The 21,101-nt window shown below is 47.3% G+C and overlaps 2 protein-coding genes across 3 annotated transcripts in view; both read left to right on the forward strand.

The window, feature by feature from the left end:
• Acoxl (acyl-CoA oxidase-like) overlaps positions 1-20,405 on the forward strand; it is a 305,604-nt gene extending 285,199 nt beyond the window's left edge. For both annotated transcript variants that reach the window (NM_001106508.2, NM_001415677.1), the window contains 1 exon segment: positions 17,117-20,405. In NM_001106508.2, the coding sequence (NP_001099978.1) occupies positions 17,117-17,305 (189 nt within the window). In that variant the 3' untranslated portion in view covers positions 17,306-20,405.
• The window catches only part of Bcl2l11 (Bcl2-like 11), a 37,332-nt gene continuing 36,386 nt past the window's right edge, over positions 20,156-21,101 (forward strand). Inside the window, 1 exon segment of the mRNA NM_171988.4 lies at positions 20,156-20,405. The gene's annotated coding sequence lies outside the window, so the exon portion shown is untranslated.

The raw sequence follows: 21,101 nt of genomic DNA on the forward strand, positions 1-21,101 counted from the left end.
ACATCAAAACAATCATCCACCATGATCAAGTAGGCTTCATCCCAGGCATGCAGGGATGGTTTAATATACGGAAAACCATCAACGTGATCCATTATATAAACAAACTGAAAGAACAGAACCACATGATCATTTCATTAGATGCTGAGAAAGCATTTGACAAAATTCAACACCCCTTCATGATAAAAGTCCTGGAAAGAATAGGAATTCAAGGCCCATACCTAAACATAGTAAAAGCCATATACAGCAAACCAGTTGCTAACATTAAACTAAATGGAGAGAAACTTGAAGCAATCCCACTAAAATCAGGGACTAGACAAGGCTGCCCACTCTCTCCCTACTTATTCAATATAGTTCTTGAAGTTCTAGCCAGAGCAATCAGACAACAAAAGGAGATCAAAGGGATACAGATCGGAAAAGAAGAGGTCAAAATATCACTATTTGCAGATGACATGATAGTATATTTAAGTGATCCCAAAAGTTCCACCAGAGAACTACTAAAGCTGATAAACAACTTCAGCAAAGTGGCTGGGTATAAAATTAACTCAAATAAATCAGTTGCCTTCCTCTATACAAAAGAGAAACAAGCCGAGAAAGAAATTAGGGAAACGACACCCTTCATAATAGACCCAAATAATATAAAGTACCTCGGTGTGACTTTAACCAAGCAAGTAAAAGATCTGTACAATAAGAACTTCAAGACACTGAGGAAAGAAATTGAAGAAGACCTCAGAAGATGGAAAGATCTCCCATGCTCATGGATTGGCAGGATTAATATAGTAAAAATGGCCATTTTACCAAAAGCAATCTACAGATTCAATGCAATCCCCATCAAAATACCAATCCAATTCTTCAAAGAGTTAGACAGAACAATTTGCAAATTCATCTGGAATAACAAAAAACCCAGGATAGCTAAAGATATCCTCAACAATAAAAGGACTTCAGGGGGAATCACTATCCCTGAACTCAAGCAGTATTACAGAGCAATAGTGATAAAAACTGCATGGTATTGGTACAGAGACAGACAGATAGACCAATGGAATAGAATTGAAGACCCAGAAATGAACCCACACACCTATGGTCACTTGATTTTTGACAAAGGAGCCAAAACCATCCAATGGAAAAAAGATAGCATTTTCAGCAAATGGTGCTGGTTCAACTGGAGGGCAACATGTAGAAGAATGCAGATCGATCCATGCTTATCACCCTGTACAAAGCTTAAGTCCAAGTGGATCAAGGACCTCCACATCAAACCAGACACACTCAAACTAATAGAAGAAAAACTAGGGAAACATCTGGAACACATGGGCACTGGAAAAAATTTCCTGAACAAAACACCAATGGCTTATGCTCTAAGATCAAGAATCGACAAATGGGATCTCATAAAACTGCAAAGCTTCTGTAAGGCAAAGGACACTGTGGTTAGGACAAAACGGCAACCAACAGATTGGGAAAAGATCTTTACCAATCCTACAACAGATAGAGGCCTTATATCCAAAATATACAAAGAACTCAAGAAGTTAGACCACAGGGAAACAAATAACCCTATTAAAAAATGGGGTTCAGAGCTAAACAAAGAATTCACAGCTGAGGAATGCCGAATGGCTGAGAAACACCTAAAGAAATGTTCAACATCTTTAGTCATAAGGGAAATGCAAATCAAAACAACCCTGAGATTTCACCTCACACCAGTGCGATTGGCTAAGATCAAAAACTCAGGTGACAGCAGATGCTGGCGAGGATGTGGAGAAAGAGGAACACTCCTCCATTGTTGGTGGGATTGCAGACTGGTAAAACCATTCTGGAAATCAGTCTGGAGGTTCCTCAGAAAATTGGACATTGAACTGCCTGAGGATCCAGCTATACCTCTCTTGGGCATATACCCAAAAGATGCCTCAACATATAAAAGAGACACGTGCTCCACTATGTTCATCGCAGCCTTATTTATAATAGCCAGAAAATGGAAAGAACCCAGATGCCCTTCAACAGAGGAATGGATACAGAAAGTGTGGTACATCTACACAATGGAATATTACTCAGCTATCAAAAACAACGAGTTTATGAAATTCGTAGGCAAATGGTTGGAACTGGAAAATATCATCCTGAGTGAGCTAACCCAATCACAGAAAGACATACATGGTATGCACTCATTGATAAGTGGCTATTAGCCCAAATGCTTGGATTACCCTAGATCCCTAGAACAAACGAAACTCAAGACGGATGATCAAAATGTGAATGCTTCACTCCTTCTTTAAATGAGGAAAAAGAATACCCTTGGCAGGGAAGGGAGAGGCAAAGATTAAAACAGAGACTTAAGGAACACCCATTCAGAGCCTGCCCCACATGTGGCCCATACATATACAGCCACCCAATTAGACAAGATGGATGAAGCAAAGAAGTGCAGACCGACAGGAGCCGGATGTAGATCGCTCCTGAGAGACACAGCCAGAATACAGCAAATACAGAGGCGAATGCCAGCAGCAAACCACTGAACTGAGAATAGGTCCCCTATTGAAGGAATCAGAGAAAGAACTGGAAGAGCTTGAAGGGGCTCGAGACCCCAAAATTACAACAATGCCAAGCAACCAGAGCTTCCAGGGACTAAGCCACTACCTAAAGACTATACATGGACTGACCCTGGACTCTGACCCCATAGGTAGCAATGAATATCCTAGTAAGAGCACCAGTGGAAGGGGAAGCCCTGGGTCCTGCTAAGACTGAACCCCCAGTGAACTAGTCTATGGGGGGAGGGCGGCAATGGGGGGAGGGTTGGGAGGGGAACACCCATAAGGAAGGGGAGGGGGGAGGGGGATGTTTGCCCGGAAACCGGGAAAGGGAATAACACTCGAAATGTATATAAGAAATACTCAAGTTAATAATAAAAAAACAAACAAAAACAAAAAAGAAAAAAGAAAAAGCATTCAAGACTGATGACTGACGGGCCTGTCCTTCCCAGTACTGGCACAGAGGCTTCATTCTCAAATATGACTTAGAGTAAGAAAATGCAGAAGAAGCGTCCCTTAAGCAAGTATCTCTGGGCCGGTATTCGAATTCAGGAGATGGGTGATTCCCGTTTATTACATGTGTACCTTACAGGCTTTTGTTTATTTATATTTGGTGCTTATAGTCACTCAAGCTACTCATTCATTTTGAACTAAGTGCAGACTATAAAGGCAAATGCCGAAAGATTGGGAGAAGGAAAAACAACAGAAAAATTAGGGGGAGAGCTGTAAGTGGAGGGATGATGCTAGGTTCACCTGTCGCCTCAACCTTATCCTCCAGGAGAATGTATGCCCCACACTCAAAGCCATGAAGCTCGGAGATGGAGGTTTCACCTTCTGCAGAGACCTCCTTGGATGTTTTCTAGGCTCTGTTGGATGCTATTCTGAAGAACACTTAGCTTTCCCTTCCGTCCGCCTTTGCCTAAGGCAGCTCAACAGATGCTCAGATGGTCAGTGTAGCATGAGCTGAGCTTTCAAGCAGTGGGTGTTGAAAATATCCACAGGAGTGGGAAACTGAGGCCAGGCTCCTTGGCCCTAAGCCCTCAGCTACTGCGTACACTGTTCCCTTTGTCAGACGAGTGAGAAAAGATCTCTGCTTCCTACCAGTTTAAGCCCAACTGGTGTGGCTTCAGGCAAGCGCTGAGGTATAGAAACCCTGCTGTAACATCTCTGCCAAAGGGGAAAGGTGGTGAGAGCTAGTCTGCTACGGAAAGGGGACCCGGGTCCTGCTGGGGACCAAGGTCGAGGATTGGGCAGCTGGCATTGACTCACTGGACGTGTAACTAGAAAGACTTACAATCCTGTTGGAATTGAAAGGGTAACCAGAGTGGAGCTGATCCCATTGCCTCTTCTGTACAGCTGCTGGTGCCCCTCTGGAGGAAAATGGAGCAACCAGAGCATCTATCCCAGCTAACTATCTGTTCCTAGGGCCAAAGACTCTAAAACAGGGAGATGGGAAGATGATCAGTGCTGCAGATCACTGCTAAGGGCTGGGGGTGCCTCTTTCTCCTTTCCTCTCCTGACCCCTGTGTGCACTGATGCCATGAAGCACTAGCTTGAACTGACAAATTGGAGTCATTGAGCCGAGGTTAAGAAAACACACATGGGGTTTGGTTTCTTCGGTTTAACCAGTAGCAGAAGAACACGAGGTCATACCCAGCCACCCGTCCTGACTTTCACCTGGCAGCCACCTGGTCCGACGTCGGGCCCTCAGTAGAGCTTTGTGTACCTGGGGAATGAACTGGGACCCCTCTATTTCCTTCATTCAAGAGCAGCCGAGGAGCGGAGTTGTCATGCAGGTATCCAGCCTGAGTTCGTCCAGGGCCACCAGCCTGGGCCCCTCAGGGAGATGCCCACATGCCTGGCAAGTGGGACACTCTTCTCTCTGAGGGTGCACACCCTCAACCCAGGAGCCACAAATATCCGATGGTTGGAATTTGTGCCTGCGAGTGATTGTGCTGTACCAAGAGGACTTTTCAGGAGATGGATCCCACTGGACCACCCCAGCCACAGTTATGCACAGTGATCTTATTAGGATTCCTGTAAAATGTAACGGATTTCACTTGAAATAGAAACAAATAATAATCCTCTGTGTATCCATTTCGTCATAAGTTAACACTTACAAAAGCAAATCTCCTCGTGGTTGCCTTTCATTTCCTGAAGGTAATGCCTATTCCCTTCAATTATTATTTTTAACATTTATTCATTTATTTGTATGTACATGTATGTATATGTATCTGCATGGGCATAGGTACACCATGTTCATGCTATGCCGGAGGAGGCCAGGAGAGGGCGTTAGATCCTCCTGAACTGGAGTTATAGGCAGTTGTTAGCAGCCCGATGTGGGTGCTGAGAACCAAACCGTCTGCCATAGGAGTAAATGCTCTTCACCACTAAACTATCTCTCCAGTGCTAGCTACTGCCCCATCCCTGTGTCTTCCCATCCCCACTGCTCAGGATTTAGTAACTAGACAAGGATAGCATGTGGGGGTGACGACAAGTTTGACCTGTGGGAGCTGATGCATCTGTGGGAAGCTGAGGCTCTTGCACCCTCCTTGGCTGGGCAGCTCACATTGCAAGTCGTAGGCCCACATCACAGCCACGGGCACTCTGCTCAGCTAATGAGTTACTGCTGAGCCGGTGTAATAAGAATGTCAGGTGTGAGCGCACGATTATTTTTTAAAGTCTTTTGGGAGGCAGATGTTCTACTTCTTAACCTGTGTGATAAATAAGTGTGTTCATTCTGGCATAATTTAGCAAGCTGCTGAGCTTAGAGCTCCTTGTGCACATTATATGCCAACTAAAAGGCATAAAAATCAAAGGAGGCGGCTTTGGGGGCTCGTATAAAACTCCCTTGTTAGAATCTGACTTGAAACGTATGCTATGATCCCATTGGTTTTCTTTCTGGATTAAATGTTTTGTTTGGGGGGGCGGGTTACACGTTCATCTGTAGCTGTCCAGAACGACACACAGCAGTTCCACAATTCTTTGCCTAGTTCCCCCATTTGAAAATACCCTTCAAAGCGTTAGAGCATCTCATGCAGGGTTAGGATATGGTTACCTTGACACTGGGAGGGTGTAGTGTGCCTCCATCACCACAGGACCCCTCACGTGGTTCTTTTATGGTCATATGTCTTCCTTTATCCCCTCTCTCTAATCCCAGGTCACATGCACCCATCTGCTCTTCATTTGCATAATAATCTTTTCATCGAGGGGTCGCATAAAACATACGCGCTTCCGATCAGCTTTCTCCTTCTGCGTCATTTTCTGGAGATGCATCTCTGCTGTTTCATGTGTCAAGAGCCTGATTTATATTTACTGAGTAGCATTTCACACACGGTGTGAATAACCAGTCTAGCTTTTAACAGTTAAGACCACTTTTTAAAAAAAAAAACTAAAACCACTTGGGTTTTAAAACGTTGATGTACAGGATTTTATGTGGATATAAATTCTAATTTCTCCAGAGTAAATGCCCAAGAGCTCTTGCTAGACCATGCAGTGGATACATGCTGATAATTTTAAAGGCCTGGACACCCTTCCTTGCTAGAGCAGATACGACATCTTTACACGCCGGAAGTCATGTGACCCAGGTGTTCTCGTTTCCTGAGCCAGAGCACAGCATTGGGCTGTTTTCTATTTTCACCACCCTGGGCGGTATGCAGATACTGTTCCTTGTGTGCGAGCCTGCGCATAACCAGTCACTGGAGCATTTTTACCAGGCTACTTAGTGCTCTTACCCATGTCATCTCTACGTTGGCTTCACTGTCATCCTCTTTTAGCCTGACATTTCCTGGCTCTGGGTATGATGAGTATCTTTTGATTGAAACCTGAATGTTTGAGGCTTTATGTCACAAAACAATCTGGATCTGCTTAAGCGTCTTTAGCTGGCTTCCTCTAGCACTGTGGGGGAATGGTAGGGCTCTCTTACCTTATCACCACGTCACAGAAATAAAAATTCTGAGTTCCCCACTGCATCTAGATGTTCCCCCACTAGATGTTCTGGTTAGCTTTTAACTGTCAGCTCAACAGTCTGGAGCAGTGGTTCCCAGCCTTCCTAAGGCTGCCACCCTTTAATACAGTTTTTCATGTTGTAGGGGCCCCCAACCACAAAATTATTTTGCTGCTACTTCGTAACCATAAGTTTGCTACTGTTATGAATCATAATGCAAATATCTGTGTTTTTTCGATGGTCTTGGGTGATTGGTCTCTGTGAAAGAGACATTCAGACCCCAAAGAAGTTACAACCCACAAGTTAAGAACTGCTGATCTAGGGTCACCTGAGAAGGTGGTCTCAGCTGAGGGACAGCTCAGATTAGGTTGGCAGGGAGAAAACTATCTTGATTGTTAATTGATGCAGAAGGGCCCATACCACTGTGGGTGGCATCATTTCCTAAGAAAACTAACCAAGCACCAGCAAGCCAGCAAGCCAGCGAGCCAGCGAGCCAGCGAGCCAGCGAGCCAGCGAGCCAGCGAGCCAGCGAGCCAGCGAGCCAGCGAGCCAGCGAGCCAGCGAGCCAGCGAGTAGCAGTGTTCCTCCACAGCGGCTGCCTCAGGTTGTACTTTGCCTCCTCCAGACCTGAGAGTGTGGAAATAAACCCTTTCCTACCCTTAGATGCTTTAGTCAGAATGTTTAAACCCAGCAACAGAAAGGAAACTCTACAGTGCAGGGGGTTCAACACGGTCAGCCTTACCAATTCCACTGGTAAGGAAAGACAGAAAAGATCTCATCATTTTCCCCATGTGGCCTGGTCACTTTCATGTTAATGCTAAGTTCTCACCAGGCCTTCTCTGACCCTATGTGGAAGAGGAAAGGGGCTCTCCACTGCCAGGAGGTAGAAGGCACAGCTCCCCGTGAGGATCTCGCTACAACCTGTCGGGATAGAAGACTATCCAGGTGACCTGTTGAGGTATCGGGAGTGTGGACACAGCTTTCTCTGTGGGGCTTGGATGAACTAGAACAATGCATGGCAAAACTCTGTGTAGGGAAGCTGCCCTTACCTGGTGTTTGGTGAAAGACAGCACATGTGTGTTGGGGTATTTGTCAACATTTGTTGGTTTCTCTTCACTGGGGATCTGTGCATCAGAAAGAAAACCAAGGAAATTACCACCATCACTGTATTAGTCAGGGTCCATAGAGTCACAGAACTCATGGAGTGTCTCTATCTATTAAGGGAATTTGTTGAAATGACTTACGGGCTGCAGTCCAACTATAGACAGCTGTGGGTGGAAAGTAGTCGCTCAGTCCATGAGATTAGTTGTTTCAGCTGGTCTTCTGTACAAGCTGGAATCCTGAAGAAATAGGTTCCAACAGATGTGCTGGCAAATAAGTGCAGGCAGGTAGACAGGGCCTTCCTTCTTCCATTGTCCTTATGTAGGCCTCCGGCAGAAGGTGTGGCCCAGATTAAAGGTATGTACTGGATTTGGAACTTGCTCTGTCTGAGGCTGGCCTTGAACTCAGAGATCTGCTTACCTCTGTCTCCTGGGATTAAAAGTGTGTACTACTTTGCCTGGGCCTAAGCTTGTCATGACCACAATGCCTCAAGATCTGGATTGAAAGCATAAGTCATCCTATGTCAAGATCTGGCTAAAAAGCCTGTGTCTTCCAACTGCAAGACTGGATCACAGGTGTGCACTCCATTTCTGGGTTGTTGTTCATTCTAGATATAGTGAAGTTGGCAACTATCATCCCAGTCACCCAGGAGCCCACAGGCCCTAGCTGCCCTGTTTCTTTCTTCACCCTTTCAAGTCCTCTCAGGTTTGTTTTAATAAAATATCTAGGGTGTGCATTGTGGTTAAGAGAAGAGGGGATCTGTCTCCTCAGAATGAGCATTAATAGTGACTTCTGTGCAAAGAAAAGTGTGGTCAGATAGGATGGGATTACACGAATGTGCTGGGACAGGACCTCAGGCGCTCTGGGGCAGCATGGCCCACTGAGCCATGGCTGTAGCCCCATCAGAGTCCTTTCCAGAGAACTTTCTGAATTTCTCAGGTCAGTTGACTCTGGGAGTCCCATTTTCCCTGAGCCATTTCTGCTCCCCTGGCCTCATACTAAAGAGTCTCCCTTGTTGGCTGTAGCTTTTGCTACTCCTTCCCTCCCCCCGCCTAAGCTCTGAAGGAAATCGGACTGAGCTACCAACCTCCACCCAGAGAATATTAAATCCATGGATGAAAAACACAGACACACATGGTTGTTCAATTTCAACTTGTCTTATTGGCTCCATTGTTAGGCATTACTAATCTCCCACAACTTCCGTGCCCTCCCCAATACTCTTACCTCAGCACCCCAAATCTGTCCTCAACTTTAGTTGCTCACTTACCTTTAGCCCCAGCTCAACACCCCATCCTTCCGCCTGGGAACAGTCTATGACTGCTTCTCCCGAGATTTCACATGGATGGTCACCTTTTGTCCCTCCAAAGCATGGCAAAAACTCTTTCCTTCCTTTGCATCTGCTAGCTTGCCTATGGGGACCTGGAAGTCCCACCTATTCCTTCTGCCAGGCAATTGGCCCACGGCATCTTTACTGACAGATCAAGAACCAATTAGGAAACAGGACCTTAGCATCAGAACCACCCCTACACTTCCTACACTCTCTGACCATGAGACCTTATTGCCTTTCATCTAATCTAGAGCATCCCTTCCAGGCATAGCTGGCCTGAGAGCCATGCAGGCTGACTTCCAAACAGGGGGCTCACTCTGAGAAGGGCTGGCCTTTTACGGTAAAGAAGAAAACAAAATGCATTGCATTTTCCATTAAAGAAATTGTATTATTGGACCATTGAGCAGGATCATTTGGTCAGAGTACTTGCCACCAAGCCTGACTACCTGAGTTTAGTTACTGGGGTCCACAGGATGGAAGGGAAAAACATACTATCAAACTATCAAAAGTTGTTCTCTGAGTTTCACATGCATGATATGGTGTGTTTTAAGACACACACACACACACACACACACACTACATAAATGTAAAACTATATTACTGTGTTCTCCCTTCTTTGTAGGAGTCAAAATGCACCCTTTATATAGAGAGATGGCAGATGTTATTTTCTGTTATCTTTCACAAAAACTAAAGTTTAAAGTTTGCAGTCACATACTGTTTCCCCCAAAATTGCCTTTTGTCTTTCATTTTCCTCTTAGACATTTTAATTAAAAACTAATATGGAAAAGTGGGGCTTATTTTGCATACACTGAAATATGTAAATTTTGGTACACTTTGATGAGTTTTAGCAGAGGGCAGACTGTATAACACAGGCTTTAATCACATTGGAGAAGTGTCCATGGCTGGAGACATTTCTGGGAGCCAGTTTTCTCCCCTGCCTTCCTCATCCCCTGCCGTTGTGACTGTGTATGTGTAACTCAGTTCTCCTGCTGCAGAAATTCTTGAGAATGGAGCAGACAGACTGGATCCCTCTGCACAGTGTATGTCTGTGATGTGTTAATTCATTCCTAAATATTTCCCACCCGGCTAGTATTTCTTTATGGAGATTCCTCTGGCCTCTTGATGTCTCTTCTCCCTCTCCGTGGCTCTTTTCTTTAAGACTCTGATGTGTCATGGCCTCCAGCAACTGGCCTTCACCTCCAGGTGACCTCAGTCACAGTCCCTGAGTACAGAGTCTCATTGTCCCAGAGAGGCAGTGTTCATGGGTGCTCACAGGGATGCTCTCTCGCCGTGTTAACATCCATCTCTGACATCTGGTGATGTTGAGAATCCTTCCAAGTGCTTATTGGTCGTTGATATGTCCTCATATTTTTGTGAAATATGTGATTTTGTCCTCGGTCCTATTAAAAACTGCATAGTGCTATGTGATAGGAATTTGCTAGACACTGTAAATATGAGAACTTTTAATTTTCCCATCCTGTAGTCTGATCATTTTCTTAATAAGAATCAGGCTTTAATTGGTTGGTGTAAGTTGTCAGTTTTCAATTTTTTACTAGTGCCCTTGTGCCTTTTCTAAAACGTTTTACCTAACTGAAAATTGTGAAGATTGGCCCTTATACTTTCCAAGAAAGCAAATGACATTTGCTTTTACAACGATGTCTACTTCCTACCTCAAATTAATTTCTGAGCATAGGATGGGGTAGAAGTGGGTTAATTGTCATAAAATTAGCCAAGTATCTAATCACTATGTGGTAATAAACTTGCCTTTTCCCATTCAAGTATTTTGCCTTCTCTGGGGAGAATCATTTGAACATATGATTATGAGGTGTTCAGGGACTTCATATTTTACTCCATTCATTGACTTGTCTGTCATTTTTACTAATTTTGTCTTGATTGTTGTAATCAATCTTATATTGGATAATACAAGTCTCCTGTGTATTGTATTCCTTTTCAAAATTATTTCGGCTACCCTATTTATTTTAATTTCTCTACGCATTTTAGAATCGCTTGTATATTTCCTGCTTGAATTTACGTTGACTCTAATCTCAGTTTGGAAAGAACTGATGCTCTAACCCTCGTCTGTGAACATGATGTGTCACTCCATCCAGTCATTTCTCTCCAGCAGATCTTTCTAATTAGCAATAGAATTCATGAGCATACTTCACTACATTAAGCCTTAATTAGTATATTCTTAAGGCTATTAAATTTTAATTTTACATATTTAATTTTAATTGTACATATCCCAGTTACATGTTCCAGATGTAGTGTACACACAACTATTTTTGTGCATTTGCTTGTACACCTAAGCCTACAAAGTCCACACCCTACTTGGATCCTCTCTAAGTATTCGACTTTTGAGTATGGATTTATTATTATCAAGAAGGTAGGTGTCCCGGACGTTTTAGCTTCACAGACGCAAATGCTTTTAATAGCAACTTGTAAGGGCTCCTAAGAAAGGCGTAGAGAGAGTTTTGCTCTCAAGTGAAGAAGGTACAGAATCCATACAAAGCAAAGCTACACTACAAAGCAGCCAGTGCTGTGCTCAAAACGATGAAGTAACCTCATAGAGAAATCATGATGTCCTTGGGGATAAGTCAAAGTCCCTAGTGCTTCAAACATGGGGTGAAAGACTGTGTAGAATGCAGACAGACAGAAGTGTGGGCTTATCAGATGGGAGGGACTAACAGGTGAGTCAAAATGGTGAGAACTGGGAAAGCTGGAGCGCAGTGGCAAGTGCGTCTCCGGTACTCCCATCTTGCTGAATCTTAGCCTGCTAAGGGTAGGAAGCACAGGGGGGATCTGAAGGGGTCGAGAATACCACTGCATTCTAGTTAAAGGATTTAAGCACCCACAGATCCCCCCCCCCCCGCCTCTCTCCAAGACAGTATCTCAGTCTGGGAAGCACTCCCTGGAGACACCAAAGGGACAGCTGTAGTTAATACTGTATTTCGTGTATCTGGGAGGTTTCTGCCCTTGAGGCAGTTTTTGTGACTGAAAAATCACAAATCGGTTATGTGTTTATCAGACTAAACCATCAGTTGATTCAGATACCATATTCTTCGGTATTAAAAGGTGTGAAAGTAGTGCGCTGCAGCTCTGTGATAACCACCTAATTGAATATTCTTTCTCGTTTTGTGTAAATGCCTTTGTCTGTTAAAAATGCTACCAAGCGCGGCCCTGTGGTTACTTTAATTCCATTGCTGATCCTTTCATATGGTTTCCTGTATTCTAAAAGGAAAGCCGTGCATACTTGACTTCTTTAGAGACTTTTCCTTTTATGAATCAGCAGCAGTTTGAATCAGTGTCAGACGCTTTTATAAAGCAGTTAAATCAATGCCTCTGTGTCAGCACTCTTGTTTTAGGTAATGGTGATTTAGCATTCTCACTAAAGGAAATGCCAGCGCACAAAGAGGTCATATTTATTGCTAAGAGAATCTATGATAATAATCATGGAAGGGCTGGGCAAACATGAGGTCCTGGGTTCAAGCCTGTGGACCACAAACCATCATCACCCCTATTACCAGCAGCAGCAGCAGCAGTAGCACTACCACCACTGTTTTTTCATTTTCATGTGTATACAGCCTATGTGTGTATTCATATATATATATACATATATATATATATATATGAGTGTGTTTATATTTGTATGAGCACATATATGTGTGCTCACTCATAAGTATGAGCATGCATGTAGAGGTCAAAGGTTGACCTCAAAAATTATCTTTTTTTGTTTGCTGTTTTGTTTTGTTTTGGACAGAGTTTCTCTGCACAGCCCTGGCTGTCCTGGAACTCACTCTGTAGACCAGCCTGGTCTCAAACTCACAGAAATTCCCTGTCCCTGCTATCCAAGTGCTGGGATCAAAGGCATGCACCACTGTGAACCAGCACCATGTTTTTTAATCTAATCAAGTTGGCAATCAGAATTAGTCATGATACAAATCTTCAAGGTAGACAAATAGGTAGGGATTGTGTCAGAACACAGCCTCTGGGTGTTTAGTGAGGAGACCAGTTATATGTCACAGCAGGGACAAAGATATTGACCCGATAACCACAAGTAACACAGAAGCCAGACATGGTGGTGCACACCTGTAATCCCAGCACTTGAAAGATGGAGATAGGCAAGTATTTGTTAGTTTAAGAACAACCTGATCTATCTAGTAAGTTCCAGGCTACATAGTGTGACCCAGTATCAAAAGTAAAACAGAAGTAATACAGAAACTTCATTTCACTAGCAGCTTGAATTTTGTCCCCATCACATCTTTAGATTAAACATTTTCTTATTTATTTGAAGATTCCCTTTCCTTTGTATGTAATGTGCCTGGGTGTAAGTGTGGATCGTGTGGGAGCCAGTGTCCATATTGAATGCTTTACTCAGTAGCTCTCTGCCTCCCCCTCCCTCCCTCCCTCTCTCCCTCCCTCCATCCCTCTCTCTCCCCCTCCCTCCCTCCCTCCCTCCCTTCCCTCCCCCATCTCTGCTTCCCTCCCTCCCCCCCCAACAAACACCAGCAAAACCCAGGAATCCCCACCTCCACCCCCCAGAGCTGGCTGGCATGGCAACTGCAAACTGTACCTGTTTATTTGATGCCTCTTGTTAACTAGCATACATGTGGCTCCTCTCTCGTGTGTGGCAAGCACTTCAGCAACCAAGCCATCTCTCCAGCCTCAAAGATTCCCTTGCTTTTTAAAGTGATTTGTTTCATTTATGTGTGTGTATGTCTCTGTGTCTGTGTATATATGCACACACGGATCCCATGGAGTTGAAGTTAAAGGCGGTTGTGACCACATGTGGGTGCTGAGAACTGAACTCAGGTCCTCTGCAAGAGCAGGCAGCACTTTAACCTGCTGAGCCATCCCCAGCCCCACTTCCTCTTCTCTTTTGGTTTCTCTCCCAATATCCAGGTTCATCAGAAATCAAGTTGGCTGAAAATGATGGACAGGAACTTAATACTAATCAGTCCTCTAGAAGATGGGTGTCAGCTCCAACGGACTCCTTTCAAAAATGGGGTACAATTGATATAGCAAGTTTATTTGCTTCACACTTCTGGACATTAAGCCATTAATAGTAATTAATTTCGGTTCTGCGAGGCTTAGGCCTTGGCAGTTCTTTGGGGAGTCTTATGTGTGATGATGATTCCTGGAGTTACAGTCAAGTGCGCACAACAGTACTGGGGTCAGGGGAAGCAAGATGGCCCCCTGCTACATCAGCAGTGGGTGCTGGCTGTTGACCAAAGCTCCTGAGCTCTTCTTCATCAGGTCTCCATCCTCTAGCAAGTGACACTGGACACTATCAGGGTCACAGGAGAACAGGAGCAGGGTCTGTGAGCCTCTTCAAGGCCTAGGCTGTGGAATTCATTTTCTTCACCTTCTTCTGGGATAGATTTAAAGAAGCTAGCACAGTGTCCAAGCAGGAGGAGAGCAGCATCTCTTCACGTATTTCAACATGGGTTTCCCCAAAAGCATTTGAGCTGGAAACAGAGGCAAGACACACAGAAGCAGGAAAACCTATGCACAGAGTGCAGCCAGTGGTTGGGTACTATACCCTGCAAATTCCTATATGGTCAGGGACTTGCTGGATGGAAATGTGAAAGCTTAGAGCATGGGAAGCGTAGAGACTGTTGCTTCTAGGCCATCTCCTCTTCCTAACTGGATATGGTGGTGCTGGGAGAGGCAAAAGAGAGAAAAAAATATGCAAGTAGGTGGATGTAAGGAGCGGAACAAGACAGGAGCCTCTCCCCAGGTTACAGAGGCAAATATCCACTCTCAGGGCCTCCTGGAGCCCCATGCTTCTGCTTGCTTTCCGGTTTGTATTTATCTTATATGTCTGTATGCATGTGTGTCTACTAGGCTGTATGTGTAACAAAAACACACACACACACACACACACACACACACACACACACACTCCTGCAGAGGCCAGAAGAGGGTGACAGATCCCTGGGAACAGGTTCACAACTACCTGACCTGGGTGTGAACTAAACTTGGATTCTCTGGAAGAGCAGCAAGGGCTGGTAACCACTGAGCCATCTATCCAGGCCACATTCAAGTACTTCTTATTATTAAGCAGATTGTACTTTTAAGATTTATTTTTGCTTTACGTGTATGTTTGCTTACATGTATGTATGTTCACCATATGTGTCCCTGGTGCTGGGGGTGGGGGGGGTGGGTGTGGGTGTGGCTAGAAAAGGGAGCTGGAGTTAGAGACAGCGGTCAGCCACCTTGTGGGGGTCAGGGACTGACCCCCAGGTCCTCTGCAAGAGTGGCAAGTGTGCTTAACCATTGAGCCATATTGCCAGCTCCCTACTCACTGCATTCTTTAGAGCCCCTGAAACTCTGCAACAGCTTCCACATGGAAGAGACCATGACTGTGTGCAGTGTGCGGTGTGCACGTACACTTTTCAAGTCCAGTGCTGTCTCTGACACAGGGCAGAACCACAGTTCGCATATTGTGAGTAAAAGAAGGCTGAGGATTATGCTCTTAATAGGAAAAGACGGAGGGGAGTGGCGTGTGGGAGCCCTGCCACGCCCTTCCAGCTACACATTCTAGGTTCTGTTGAAGTAAGGATGGGAAGGCTAAGAGGATGCTTTAGACTACCCCAGACCTGAGGTTTAGAAACTATCTTGGCAGTCGAGGTTTGGTTTTCCGAGCCGGTTCTCTGCTCTTTTCCAGTGTCTGAGGTGGGCTCTCACCCATGGAGAACAGTGAGCATAGAAATACTGTTCTTCACCAGCATTTTTTTTTTTACAACTCTTCCTTAGAGCAAACAGAAATCACTTTCTCTAATTTCTACCTCTAGCCTTTAAGTCTACAAACCAAACCCAGTGTTCTTTCACAAGCCTTCTTTCAAAGTGAGTTTCCCCCATTGGCAGCTTACATGACAAGAGCTGGCCTATCTGCTTTAATGAAACCCAAAGGGAACATTATCTTGAATAATTACATGAGTACACGTGGCAAGTTCAGGGGCTGGGTATACTGTCTTGTGGCTTCGAAATGTGTGGTAGAAGACATCAAGAGTTGACAGATTAGTTGGGAATTTGTCGAGAGTATTAATTACAGACTTGGAAATCTTGGTTAGTGACAGTCTGTCTTGTCGCATCTTGCGAATGTGATCAAAGTCATTTCAGTACTTATTTGGTGGTGCCTAACCACGATGTGTGAAGAATGAAGCTTTTCACTAGAAATCATTGGGAAATAGGGTGCACTTTGAAGGAAGAAGTTCCTGAACATGCCTTCCCCTCCATACTTCTTCCTCCTCTTTCTCTTTTTGGTGAGTCTCCAAAGAGTCTCCATTGTTTCTAAACACCTGAAGTGTTTGGGGGAGGGCTGAGGGGGGGTTCTTAAAATATGGATAGCACACAAGGACAAAGTGGCATCCATAGAAGTGGCTTTTAAAGCCACAAAAAGAAACTATGAGGCCTGGAGGTTGTTGTGGTGCAGTCAGTCAAAGACTTTACAAAGACTTGAAGTGTCAGAGTTCAGTATGAAGTTGCTTAGGGGAAAGGAAAACAGGCCTCTGCCCTTGTTCAGTTCTAGAAAAATAATTCTTTATTTTTGCTTCCTTGTATGGGTGGTGGGTGGATGGTTGGGATGGTGCTGGTGTCTAAATCATAGAAAATGAAAGAGAAACACAGCCCTGGTCTGCAACCTCCCTCCCTTCTTCTAGGAAGTCTGACCTGATGTGCCTGCACTGTCTAGCAGAGTGGGTCGATCACTCGTCGACTTTGCGCAGTTGGAGAGGCCGGGAAGGGACTGACGTCTAGCCTTGGTTTGTTTAGTGGTCCACTGCAGTATCTGGGACCCTCCTTACTGCCTTCTAGACTCTGTTGGCACCTTTCTGGTGAGATGAAGCAGATCTTTTCAGCGGCTCATATATTCAGAAGTTCTTGTCAGTTGCCTCTGTGCGCCAGAGGGTGGCACTCCAGAGGTGGAGAGGAAGGGCGGGAAGAAGGAAGGAGTGGAGAGAAGGCAGCTTTAAGTCTCAGACCTAGGTTTCTAGTTATCAAGATGTCTGAGCCAAGAGCCGCTACCCTCAAACCCTTACGGGGGGGGGTGGGGGACTTAAGTTTCGGCTCAACCCGGGGGTCAGAGACTTAGAGGTTTTAAAGAAGACACGGCTTGTTTAGAAACAATAACTCCTGTGTTATTTGTGTAACCCAAAATGTTTTGCACTTCTGAGGAGCAGATTGCAAGTCCTCCATAAGCTAGACCACATCTGACCTGTCCCTCTGTGTCATGTCTTGCAGTTGCTGAATTTGTGCGAGTCCGTGAAGGATGACTCCCTGAAGGTGATCTCTGCCTTCAATATTCCACACACCACCATCCACGCACCAACAGCGGGAACCCCCAACACCGGGGCTGCGGAGGCCTTCTCCCCGGCGCCCACGCAGCCACTGGTGCAGAATGGGACGCGGTCTCGACTGGCCAAGCTGTGAGCCAGGCGAGAAATTTAGTGTCCCATCTTCCGAATATTTGGCTAGAACCGGAGCAGAGGGCAAAGTGGCAGATGCAGGGCAACCACCTTGGGGAATTTCATCAGGCAGAGGAGGAGGTCCGGCTAAGGCTGGCAAGGAGCACGACAAGTTGTCCGGGAGAGGGAGCCCTAGATGGACGCCCCAGTAGCATAGTGACTTATCCAGGTCTAGTAACCTCCCTGGCCCTTGCCTTGACTTCTCCCAGCCATGGCCATGGATCCCCAGACAATCGTCTCGCCCACCGCACGGTGCCACCAAAGATCTCTACCGTCAGCGGTGACTCAGATTCACAGAGACTTCGAAAGACATTGGGGCTGGGTGAAAAAAAAATCAAAACATAAAAATCAAACACCCTTAGGCAAAAGGGGTGGAGGAAAGCTCCACCCTCTCCAAGCTCGGGCAAAAGTTCAACAAGGGATGATTAGTGAATCAGACTTGCTCCAACTCTGTGAGGAAATGCGCTGTCGAGAGCGGAGAGCTTAAGCCCGGAGTCGCCCTAGTCTTACCAGGTAGGCGATCTCCGGACCGCAGGATCATGCGCAACAAGTTTCTCCTCGCTAAACTGTTACCTAGCCTTCAGAAAAGCGTACGTGTGAAAAGTTTAATATATTAAACGGTAGAAAGGTGCTCCGGCGACTTGGAAAGGTAGGGATGGCGGGTCTGGGGAATAGTTGGAATAAAGTGTTTTTGGAATTTGGAGAGATTACACAGGCGGAAATGAATTTCTCATTTGTGTTCTGACTTGGCGTTGCCCAGTTTCGTTCTCATCTCTAGCCATCGTCTCGATTCCCTTCCTCCACATCGTTGGCAGCCTCGGGAAGGCACCGGTGATCCACTGGCCCTTCCCACCTTGCTCTTCCCCGCCGTCAACTCCGATCCCAGGAGTTCTCCCGACCCAACCCTAGAAACTGCAAGGGCCCAAATGCCCGCGGCTACCTTACTTGAGGCACTTGGTGGAAGCTCCCCTGACTGCCTTGTTCGCGGGTGATGCAAGAGCCTCCGCCTCCAGCCCGGCTTCCTAATTCAGCCCTAAATAAGAGCACATAGCCCAGTCCGTTGCTTTCCCCAGTGCCTGTAAATTTTCTTTTAGTGTGTCCAGGGTTGCAAAATCGGAAGACTCCAGAGCAACCTGCTCCTACGAAGAAACACCGGAGCTTTCCCCACCCCCAACCCCCCCATCCCTGTGTGGTTCTTCTCTAGTCTAAGGCTGAGGCGCCTGGCTGCCCGCTGAGGGCGTGGAGCAGGCAGACTTGTTACTGGTTTTGGACTCCCGGAGTAGCAGCAGCAGATTGGGCTGCATGGGTGGGATGCCGAGTGGTCGGTCAAGGCACAGTACTGGTTCACAGCCTTGGTCAAGACAGACCTGCATCCATGCCCTTGCCCTGTGCTCTCTTATAGCGACCATCCCTCACCTCCAGCAAGGCTTTGTCCTGAGCCCCCCAGTTTCCCTGGGAACCAATAACTTCTTAACCAATAACTCGCTCAGGATTCACCTAAGAGCCAAGATTTAGCCTGGGGCTTTGCTGTGTCACCGTGACGTTAGGTCCGCTTATAAACATCAAAATGACCAAGATGGTCCAACGGTGGGACGACAGGCCACCTGACACTTGTTCCTCATGAAAAGGCCATGTCCCTCTTGCTGCCAGCCTGGATGCAGGTTGGGTAGCCCTTAAATCGAGTTTCTTTAATCCTCACGTGTGGGGACGATCCATTTCCAGACCAGCTACTCTCGGCCGCCGCTGTGAGAGAAGAGGTTGGGGGTGGGGACGCACATGGCACCATTGACTTCGAGACTTCGGTTAGGGTCACGAAGGCCTCAGGAGGGTCAGGGGATTTTTCAACCCCCTTCTGGCTTTCCTAGCTTGCCCTGAATTCCGCTGTTCCGCGGCCGCCAGCTTCAGCGGGCCGATGGGTAGACAGTTCCAGGCGGTACTCTGTGAGCCCAATAAATTTTGAGGATCCCAGTACAGCTCATGGCGCAACAGTCTTTATTTGGTAGCCCACCTCCTTTTCCTTGTTTATTCTTTTCGAGTTAACTTTCTCATTCCCCTATTTTATCTGCTTTATCGTGCACGCCCATCGCTCCCCGAAGCCTCCCTGGTCTCTCAACTGTCCTTCCCACCACCAGCTCTGCACTGGGGAAACAAACATATAGAACACAAAAACAACAACAACAAAACAAAACAACACACACACACACACACACACACACACACACACACACACACAAAACCAGGGAGAGCCTAAATGAGGACAGAAGGCGGCGGTGATGAAGAGTCCCGCTTGTGGCATAGCCGAGGAAGGGCAAGCATCTTTCTGATCTGGGTCCCCGGAGGCCAGGAATTCTTGGAAAGGACAGTACCCATCCTTGCACCAATCTAGTCCCTTTGGTTTGGGGCTGAGAAGCTCCGCAAACCAAGGGAGCAGGGGCGCCTCCTGAGGCTTCCAACTGGCGGCCGCGGCCAGGCTGGACACAGAGCAGCGTGCCCTGAGCGCCCCCTAAGTTCCGCTCTGCGAGGTGGCCGCCACGGGCGGACCGGGAGGGGCGGGTACATTCTGAGTGGAGGATGGGCGTGCATGCAGCTGCCCACAGGCCAAGTCACTAGGGTAAACACGCCGGGGTGGGCGGCGCACGCAAACTGCAGGACAGCCGGTGGGGCCACCCTCCCCACTACCTGTCGCAGCCTGCACGCGCCAGCGGCCTGGGGGCCGTGGGGGGTGGGGCTTACCTTCCGGCTTGCCCGGGCCGGACTGAGCGGGGGGCGGAGCCCGCGGTGATTGGGCGCCGGAGCGGGGGCTCAGTAAGAGCAGAGTGGCTGGGGCAGGCTGCTTTCACTTCGCTCCCCGCAGGCACTGGGTCAACAGCTTGTTGGAGCTCTGCGGTCCTTGCCGCCGCCGCCGTTGTCGTTGCAGTCACCGGATTCCTGCAGCCGCTCCGCGAGCTGTGTTCCACTTGGATTCACACCACCTCCGCTGCCCCCGCCGCCACCGCCTCGGCGCCCTTCCCCTGGCCCTCGTCCACCCAATGTCTGACTCTGATTCTCGGACTGAGAAACGCAAGGTAAACACTCCTCGACTCCCGGGGCGCAGGCTGGGGATGGATAGAAGACAGGCGCCGCAGCCACCTCTGCGGCTTCATCTGTCTCTGGTGTCGCACGTGCGGGTGGAGGCGCTGGTTTGTCCCGCGTGGCGCGCGGCTGCAGGAGGCGAACGCTGGGAGTCGGGTCGAGGTCTCTGCGTGCCAAGGCACTTCTGGGGAAGGGTCGTGGGCACAGAAGCTGCGGGCTCTTAGCCGAAGACCGGGTTGGGCCGGGATGCTGCACGAGGGGCCGCTGAGGCATCTCTCGCGGGCCAGGAGGGCGCGTGGTCTCGGCTTGGAGCGGAGGTCCCGCTTCGTAGTGCCCGTAGTGCGTCCAGCCGGGAAGCGTCGCCGCGACCCAGACGGCCCGGGAGAAGTAGCCGCGCAGTAGCGGCGGGCGGGTAGACTTAACTCTTCGCTGGCGCGGGTTCATTGCGGAGGTTTGAGTATTAAAATCACACGCGCCCAGACTTTGCTTGTACTCACTCAAGCCAGTTTGGCCACAGTGGTCAATTTCGCCTTTCCGGATGTCGCGGGCGGCCCGGTTCTTTTTGCGAGCGTCCTGTGGATATTGAGGAGCGCCGTATCTACAGGAGACAAGAGACCCCGTAAGCCCCCTAGGATCACTTAGGCTACGCGTGTTCCGAGCTCCAGCCAGCTGACTGCCCTGTCTACTCC

The sequence above is a fragment of the Rattus norvegicus genome, chromosome 3 (genome assembly GCF_021556685.1).
Source record: "Rattus norvegicus strain SHRSP/BbbUtx chromosome 3, alternate assembly SHRSP_T2T, whole genome shotgun sequence".
Classification (NCBI taxonomy): Eukaryota; Metazoa; Chordata; class Mammalia; order Rodentia; family Muridae; genus Rattus; species Rattus norvegicus.